General features: G+C 52.3%; 1 protein-coding gene across 1 annotated transcript; it reads right to left on the reverse strand.

Annotated features, from left to right (window-relative positions):
• Nucleotides 1-1394: 1394 nt before the first annotated feature.
• Nucleotides 1395-7614, reverse strand: mtx1a (metaxin 1a). The gene is given in 9 exon segments (XM_080500873.1): nucleotides 1395-1680; nucleotides 3178-3335; nucleotides 3409-3485; nucleotides 4051-4233; nucleotides 4304-4396; nucleotides 6150-6229; nucleotides 6329-6398; nucleotides 7400-7443; nucleotides 7446-7614. Coding segments are annotated over 9 exon segments (981 nt in total). The 5' UTR covers nucleotides 7480-7614; the 3' UTR covers nucleotides 1395-1438.
• Between the last annotated feature and the right edge of the window lie 1710 nt (nucleotides 7615-9324).

The raw sequence follows: 9324 nt of genomic DNA on the forward strand, positions 1-9324 counted from the left end.
GAAAAATGGAATTTGACGCTCTGGACATGGAACAGACGAACACAAAACACAGAAACGACTCCATTAATGTCAATTACGTCATTTATTATCTCTCTTTAGCGGTCAACAAGCTTTTATTTTGTTATATATAGGTTATTTCTAAGTACATTTGAAGGAACCGATTACTATTACCAGCAGGGAAAATACCTCATTAGACTTTAATCTGATAATTGATCCGATTGGCTGCACGGTTTTTGTAGCGGATGGGGGGGGAAAAAAAACAACAAAAACTACAAAGTCCAGCTGCGGAAATTAGAATATGATGGAAAAGTTCATCTTTAAAACGGTAAAAATCACAGATATTTTACATTTCTTACAAATAACACAAAATATTTAACATGTTTTGTCTGATTCTACGTCGTTTCAGCGCCAGAAAATCTAAAATACAGCGTTTCAATAAACGGTTTCAAAAGATGACTTTTGTGGAGTTTTGATTATAATAATTAAAATTAAAAAAAAAAACAACAAAAAATGTACTTTTCAGTTTAAATGAAAAAAGTGTAAAAATAACTGAAAACTTTTAAATAAGGAGCCGGGGCCGGGTCCGGAGCCGGAGTCTGACCTCGGACCGGGAGCCGGAGCTGGGGCCGGAGCCGGAGCCGGAGCCGGAGCTGGGGCCGGAGCTGGAGCCCGGAGCCCGGACCGGGAGCCCGGAGCCCGGACCGGGAGCCCGGAGCCCGGACCGGGAGCCCGGACCGGGAGCCCGGACCGGGAGCCGGAGCCCGGAGCCCGGAGCCGGAGCCGGAGCCGGAGCCGGAGCCGGAGCCGGAGCCGGAGCCGGAGCCGGAGCCGGAGCCGGAGCCGGAGCCGGAGCCGGAGCCGGAGCCGGAGCCGGTCAAACCTCTGAAGTCTTTTTAAAACTCAACAAGCGCTGAACACAGAAAAGCAAATTACATTCTTTAAAACAGAATTAAGTTCGTTTTTTTTTAACCGGGAAAAAAAAAAATGGAACAAGTTAAGAAATTTAGCAACGTGTGTGTGTGTGTTATTTACACAGCAGTGTGTGTGTGCAGGTGTTATTAAAGGTGTGTGTTGCCACCATATTACCTATTAGGTCGGTATCCATAAAAAAAAAAAGTTATGCCACTAAAGAGTTAATTTTTAATCATTTCGGTACACACACACACACACACACACACACACACACACACACACACACACACACACACACACACACACACACACACACACACACACACACACACACACACACACACACACACACACACACACACACACACACACACACACACACACACACACACACACGACTCACTGCTCCAGTGGGTAGTTAGATATTTAACCCCTCCCCCTCCTCCTCCTCCTCCTCCTCCATCCCTCCGTAGAGTCCCGTTACCGGCGAGCGCCCGCCGTCCCTCCGCCGTCCCCCAGCCGTCCCTCAGCCGTCCCCCTCGTCCTCGTGGTCGCCGAGCGGCTGCATGTCTGGCGGCTCCTCCAGCGCCCCCTGCTGGACGTGCTGGATGGACACCATGCCGGTCAGCAGGGCGTAGCTCAGCATGGCGCCCAGCGCCACCAGGGCCGACAGGAACTGCTTCCGCCGCTTGTTGGGGACGTGGTCGAAGTCGGCGGGGGCGGCGGCGCCGTCCGGCGGCGACGAGGACGTCTTCGGACCGGCGCCGTCTGCAAGGCGGGAGAGGAAGAGGAGCGACGGCGTGACGAGGGAGAACCAGGTGACGGAAACATCGCTGCCGCCGAGCGCACAGACCGACGACAACAACAACAACAACAACAACGACGACGCCGCCTCCAGGCGGGGGTGAGGACAACCTCGTCTCCACGTCTGGACGATCAGTGGAAAAGAATCTGAAGAGCCGGAGGCTCAGAACTGGAAATACTGTCAGGGTCGTTATTTTACGTTACGGAAAGAGAAGCAAGAACATGGAGGAAAGAAACTGTAAGTCTGGAGAAACACAACACTGCTCTCTCTCTCGTCTGCTCTCGCTCTCTCTCTCGTCTGCTCTCGCTCTCTCTCTCTAGTCTGCTCTCTCTCTCTCTCTCTCTAGTCTGCTCTCTCTCTCTCTCTCTAGTCTGCTCTCTCTCTCTCTCTCTCTGTAGTCTGCTCTCTCTCTCTCTCTGTAGTCTCCTCTCTCTCTCTGTAGTCTGCTCTCTCTCTCTCTCTAGTCTGCTCTCTCTCTCTCTCTCTCTGTAGTCTCCTCTCTCTCTCTGTAGTCTGCTCTCTCTCTCTCTCTGTAGTCTGCTCTCTCTCTCTCTCTGTAGTCTCCTCTCTCTCTCTGTAGTCTGCTCTCTCTCTCTCTGTAGTCTGCTCTCTCTCTCTCTCTCTCTCTCTGTAGTCTGCTCTCTCTCTCTCTCTCTGTAGTCTGCTCTCTCTCTCTCTGTAGTCTCCTATCTCTCTCTGTAGTCTGCTCTCTCTCTCTGTAGTCTCCTCTCTCTCTCTGTAGTCTGCTCTCTCTCTCTCTCTCTCTCTGTAGTCTGCTCTCTCTCTCTCTCTCTAGTCTGCTCTCTCTCTGTAGTCTCCTCTCTCTCTCTGTAGTCTGCTCTCTCTCTCTCTCTCTCTGTAGTCTGCTCTCTCTCTCTCTAGTCTGCTCTCTCTCTCTCTGTAGTCTGCTCTCTCTCTGTCTCTCTCTCCAGTCTGCTCTCTCTCTCTCTCTATAGTCTGCTCTCTATCTCTCTCCCCTGCTCTCTCTCTAGTCTGCTCTCTCTCTCTCTCTCCAGTCTGCTCTCTCTCTCTCTCTCCAGTCTGCTCTCTCTCTCTCTCCCCTGCTCTCTCTCCCTTGTCTGTTCTCTCTCTCTATCTCTCTCCCCTGCTCTCTCTCTCTCTAGTCTGCTCTCCCTCTCTCTCTTGTCTGCTCTCCCTCTCTAGTCTGCTCTCCCTCTCTCTCTCTAGTCTGCTCTCTCTCTCTCTCTCTCTCTCTCGAGTCTGCTCTCTCTCTCTCGTCTGCTCTCTCTCCCTAGTCTGTTCTCTCTCTGCTCTCTCTCTCTCGAATCTGCTCTCTCTCTCTCTAGTCTGCTCTCGCTCTCTCTCTCTAGTCTGCTCTCCCTCTCTCCCTCTCTCTCTCTAGTCTTCTCTCTCTGCTCTCCCTCTCTCTAGTCTGCTCTCTCTCCCTCTCTCTGGGGCTCCACTGAGCGTTGCCGTGGCGACGTCGCGCCCTCCCTCACCTCGGCCGTCCCGGGGGAAGTAGAGCAGCAGGATGTTGCAGCAGAAGTTGCTGAGGTTGTCGAGGGTCTTCAGGTGCTGCTGCAGCTTCCCGTTGGGCAGCCGGGACTTCAGGATGGGCGCCAGGTGTCCGAAGACGTAGGCGTCCAGAGACGAGGGCCTGCGGCGGGACAGAGTCACGTCCTCACGTCCACCTTCACATTCACACGTTCACCAATGTGACCAGAACTCACGAGTCTCCGAAGAAGAACTTGTGCGACCCGAGACGCTGCGACAGAAGGTTCATGCACTCTGCAGCTTCCCGGAACAGCTGGAACACAGTTTTAGTTTGTAGAGTTAAAAAAAACAAACAAACAAACAAACAACAGCGCCACCTGGTGACCCAACATGATGATTACGACGTTTCCAGCCTGTTTCCATGGAAACGGACGTCGTTTTCAGAAAGTTACAGTGGAGACGTGAACGTTTTCTGAACGTTTCCTCCTCCTCCTCCTCCTCTCCTTCTCCTCACCTCCTTCTCCTCCTCCTCACCTCCTCCTCCTTCTCCTCACCTCCTCCTCCCGCTCCTCCTCCCCCCTCTCCTCCTTCTCCTCGTCCTCCTCACCTCCTCCTGCTCCTCCTCACCTCCTTCTCCTCCTCCTCACCTCCTTCTCCTCCTCCTCACCTCCTTCTCCTCCTCCTCCCGCTCCTCCTCCTCACCTCCTTCTCCTCCTCCCCCTCCTCCTCCTCACCCACCCCCCCTCCTCCTCACCTCCTCCTCCTTCTCCTCCTCACCTCCTTATTCTCCTCCCCCTCCTCCTCCTCCCCTCCTCCTCCTCACCTCCTTCTCCTCCTCCCCCTCCTCCTCCTCACCCACCCCCCCCCCTCCTCCTCACCTCCTTCTCCAGCTCGTCCCCGGCCTCCAGCGTCTCGTCTCCTCGCAGGAGGCGCAGCTTCTCCAGCTGCCTCCGCTGCATGCGGCCCGGCATGAAGAAGTTGAGGGGGAAGGGCATGTGCTCGGCGTACCAGCGCCGGGTCACGTCCACGTAGTTCTTCGGCTCGACCCAGAAGGAGTAGATCTGCAGAGGAGCACAGGGTCAGGAGGAGCAGGAGGAGGAGGAGGAGCAGGAGGAGGTCCAGGTCCCTCACCAGAGCGGGGACCAGCTTCTCCTCCAACAGGGAGATGAAGGCCAGGCTGTCGGCTCCTTCTTTAGCAGACAGGTCGTAGTCGGCGTTGTACTTCTGGAAACACAGGAAGTGAAGCTCAAAGGAGGTCCTGCGCCTCCTCCCACCTCCTCCTCCTCCTCCTCCTGAGGAGCCACAGGCCAACATGTCAGGGAAAACTGTGGGGAGGCGAGGGTGAAGCGACAGAGACTGAGGTGGAGGAGAAACAGACTGAGGAGGAGAAAGGAGGAGAAGGAGGTGAGGAGGCGGGGGTGAGGAGGAGGAGGAGAGGTGGAGGACAAGGAGGTGAGGAGGAGGGGGTGAGGTGGAGGACAAGGAGGTGAGGAGGAGGAGGTGAGGTGGAGGACAAGGAGAGGTGAGGTGGAGGACAAGGAGGTGAGGAGAGGAGGGAGGAGGAGGAGAAGGAGGTGAGGAGGAGGTGAGGAGGCGGGGGTGAGGAGGAGGAGAAGGAGGAGGAGAAACAGACGCAGAGGGGAAACAGGAGCTCCTTCAGGAGCCACTATGGTTCCACTAAAAACCCACCACAGTGTGAAGATGCCCCAGAGGATTCTGGGTAATGAGTTCCAGCTGCAGCGGTGCAGAGACCTGACTACTACTACTGCTGTGTGTGTGTGTGTGTGTGTGTGTGTGTGTGTGTGTGTGTGTGTGTGTGTGTGTGTGTGTGTGTGTGTGTGTGTGTGTGTGTGTTATGGTGAGTTGGGGAGCAGTTATACCAGGGGTTTAGCCATGACGTAAGACAACAGACACGTACGTGTGTGTGTGTGTGTGTGTGTGTGTGTGTGTGTGTGTGTGTGTGTGTGTGTGTGTGTGTGTCTCAGACTGGAAAACCTCATGAAACTACAGGAAGCTGCAGTCGGAGTCGCATTCCTGCAGAGCTGATAATCCTCATAAACCTGCACACACACACACACACACACACACACACACACACACACACACACACACACACACACACACACACACACACACACACACACACACACACACACACACACACACACACACACACACACACACTAGAAAGAACCAGGTTCTAGGTCAGCTCCAGAGAACCGGTTGTTTCCACCTTCTGCTCCTTTCACTTCCTTCCTGGACTCGTCTGACTCAAACGCTTCGGGAGGAATGGAGGTGAAGAGCGACGACGCGCAGCTCTGCAGCCGTTTCCATGGCAACCGCCGTCAACACACGCCGATTAAAGTTCCCCGTCACACGAAGACATTAAAGGCTGGAAGTGAGTCACTAGTAATCATGTTACCATGAAGAGACTGAAAAAAAACTGCTTCTAGAGGAACGTCGTGAGGACGCCGTGAGGACGTCGTGAGGACGCCCTGAGGACGTCATGAGGACGCCATGAGGACGCCGCGAGGACGCCGCGAGGACGCCGCGAGGATTGTCGCGAGGACGCCGCGAGGACGCCGTGAGGACGTCGTGAGGACGCGGCCATCATGAGGACAGCATGAGGCCGTCATGAGGTCGTCGTGAGGACGCGGCCATCATGAGGACGTTGTGAGGACGCCGTGAGGACGTCGTGAGGACGCGGCCATCATGAGAACAGCATGAGGCCGTCATGAGGTCGCCGTGAGGACGCGGCCATCATGAGGTCGTCATGAGGACGTCGTGAGGACGCGGCCATCATGAAGACGCCGTGAGGATGCCATGAGGACGTCATGAGGCCGCCGTGAGGCCATCATGAGGACGCCGTGAGGACGCCGTGAGGCCATCATGAGGACGTCATGAGGCCGCCGTGAGGCCATCATGAGGACGCCGTGAGGACGCCGTGAGGCATGCTGGGACGAGGGAAGCTGCTGACCTGTTTCCGCAGGTGGATGATGATGTCCGCAGGTCTGGACAGAGTTTCTTTCTGGTCGGTCCTCAGAGCCGGAAGACAACCTGGAGACAGTCAGACAACACAGTGAGTCCAGCAGGGGGGCAGCGGGGGGGGGGGCAGCAGGGGACAGCAGGGGGGCGCTGTGACGCATCAAACCTCACCGGTCGGACTGCGCCAGGGACTCGACGTCCTGTGAAGCTTGAGAGGAGCTCCGGCAAACTGAGCATAGGCCTGGAGGGGGGGGGGGGGGGAGGGGGGAGAGAGAGAGAGAGAGAGAGAGAGAGAGAGGGAGCCTCAAAACAGGAAATTGACATTTGTAGATACAATTTCAAGTGAAAAATGCAGAACTTTTGTTGCGTTTCTAGGATCCGTTTCCACGACGACGCCCTGACTCACTGAAAACACAACTTTTTGTAAAAAACTCTGTCAAAACGACACGTCTTGGAAAAGATCAAACTCAAGAACGACTGCACATGCTCAGTAGAGCCGGGTCATGAGAGTATAACTAATACTATACAACACTATAGTATTAGTTGACAAACAGCAGCACCCTCTAGTGGCCCAACATGAAAACTACATGGTTTTCAGTGTTTCTGTTGTTTTCGTGGAAACGGACATCATTCCCAGAACGAGAAACTTTTCTAAAGCAAAAATGCAAAAAAGATGCTTTCTCTTAAAATGCTGTGTAAACAGGACACACACACACACACACACACACACACACACACACACACACACACACACACACACACACACACACACACACACCCGTCTGTTTGTTTTTGTGTCTCTCTGAAGGCAGATCAGTGGAAAAGTGAGAAACACAGTTAACTCGATGCTGCCTCCTGCTGGTCGATTCAAGAATTCCAGACTTCACTCATTCATTTCCAGCAGATTTCGTTTTGTGACTTTCAAAAAAAAAAAATGAACGAGTGTAAAGTGATGATGACGTTTGATCGACTCGTCGATATCTCTCTCTCTCTCTCACACACACACACACGTACGAACCGCGCGCGCGCGCACACTAACACACAAACACACAGGTTTTCACACTTTATTTCCTCTATTATCGGTTTGAGCGTGAGCGTGTTAGCATGCTAATGCTAACAGTGAAGCAGCTGTAACCGGTGAGTCGGGAGCGCGCCCGCTCGCCCCCACTCCCCCCCTCCCCCCCGCCGGGGGGCCGGTACCGGTACCGGGGCGGTACTGCCTCACAGCCCGCGGACACTCACCAGAACCACCAGGCAGTCGGTGCTGACCGACGGGAGACCCCAGTCTCCTTCCAGCAAAACAACTCCGCGGGCGCCGCCATCTTCAGCCGGGACGGTGACCTCTGAACAGGAAGAGGATTCCGGTGACCTGTCAAAATAAAAGCTGAAAGTTCTAACAGCTAGATAGACAGATAGATAGATAGATAGATGCGTGAGTCGTGTGGTCCCCTGTGTCTTTTTATTTATTTTATTGTTCATATTTATTTTATTGCTTTTTAAGCGTTTTTATATTTCTATTTATTTCTTTTAAATTGTTTTAATTCTTATTTGTAGTTTTTAATGTGTTTGTAGTTTTTAGTCTGTTTTTATCTTTATTTATGGTTTTATACTTATTTAGTGTTGGAGCTCATTTGCATTGTTTTAGTTTTATTGTTTTTATGTGCGGCCTCATGTGCAGCACTTTGGAAAACGCTTTGTTGTTTAAATTTGCTATATAAATAAAGTGGATTGGATTGGAGTGTGTGTGTGTGTGTGTGTGTGTGTGTGTTGTGTGTGTGTGTGTGTGTGTGTGTGTGTGTGTGTGGTGTGTGCTGTGTGTGTGTGTGAGGAAAGGAAATGTGTCACAATAACCAACCGAAACTTTATCTCCTTCACAGAACGCTAAAAATTTAAACAGGAAGTCGTCAATAAACCAACAAACACACAAGGCCACCAGCATTTTGGAAAGTGAAGGTTTCATTTTCTTTTGTCCCTCACCGCGTCTCCGTCTCGACCACCTTGTCCACAACCACCTTGTCCACAACCACAGAAGCAGAAGTAATCTGCACATTAAAACGTGTGAAAACCACTTGCAACTTTTCTTTTTTTCAACAACACGTCTTTTCCTCTCTACTTCGTGTTTCGCGCCGCCCAAGTGAGACCGACGTCTTTTCTTTTCACAGTTCATCTTTATTTACAGGCTCAAATCACAAAACAACACAACTTACATAGAAAAATTTGCTTTAAAAAAAAAAAAGTAAAAGTAAAAGTTTACGTCAATGGATTATTATTGCGACATTTAGCTGATGTGAATGAACGGGGCATTTCAAAATAACGAAGTGAGGAAATGAAATAGATATTGAGACGCTCCTCGGGCCAGTTGGGATCAATGGTGACCTTCACCACGAACCGGGAGGAGGAGGAGGAAGAGGAGGAGCAGGAGGAGGAGGAGGAGGAGAAGAAGTTCATGAATCACCTCATGAAGTCACGAGGAGCGAGAGGAAGAAGTTCAGCCTCGACTGCTGACAGAAGAATAATCACTGAGTCGTCGTGTTGCTTCGTTTGTCTGGAGGAGGAGAAGAAACAGAGACAGTCCTGAGACGGATGGATGGATGGAGGGATGTGATGGATGACATATGGATGGATGGATGGATGACATGTGGATGGATGGATGACATGTGGGTGGATGGATAGATGGATGACATGTGGATGGATGGATGACTGTGGATGGATGATGACATGTGGGTGATGGATGGATGATGAAAGATGGATGGATGGATGGATGGATGGATGGATGGATGGATGGATGGATGGATGGCTGGACAGATGAAATATGGAGGGACGGATGGATGATGAAAGATGGATAGATGGATGGATGGCTGGATGGATGGATGGATGGATGGATGATGGTTGAATGAATGGATGATGAAAGATGGATGACATATGGAGGGACGGATGGATAGATGGATGGCAGATGGCTGACATCTCTCTCTCTCTCGCTCTCTCTCTTCTCTCTCTCTCTACCTGGCCGGTTTGTTGTGGTTGAAGTGGACAGAGGCGTAGTTCAGGTTCTCCACTCCTCCTCCTCCTCCTCCACCTCCTCCTCCACCTCCTCCTCCTCCTCCACCTCCTCCGTCCTCCTCCACCTCCTCCTGCTGCTCGGGGTCCCGAGGCTGAAAGAAACGGAG

Source organism: Blennius ocellaris (assembly GCF_963422515.1).
Source record: "Blennius ocellaris genome assembly, chromosome: 8".
NCBI classification, from domain to species: Eukaryota; Metazoa; Chordata; class Actinopteri; order Blenniiformes; family Blenniidae; genus Blennius; species Blennius ocellaris.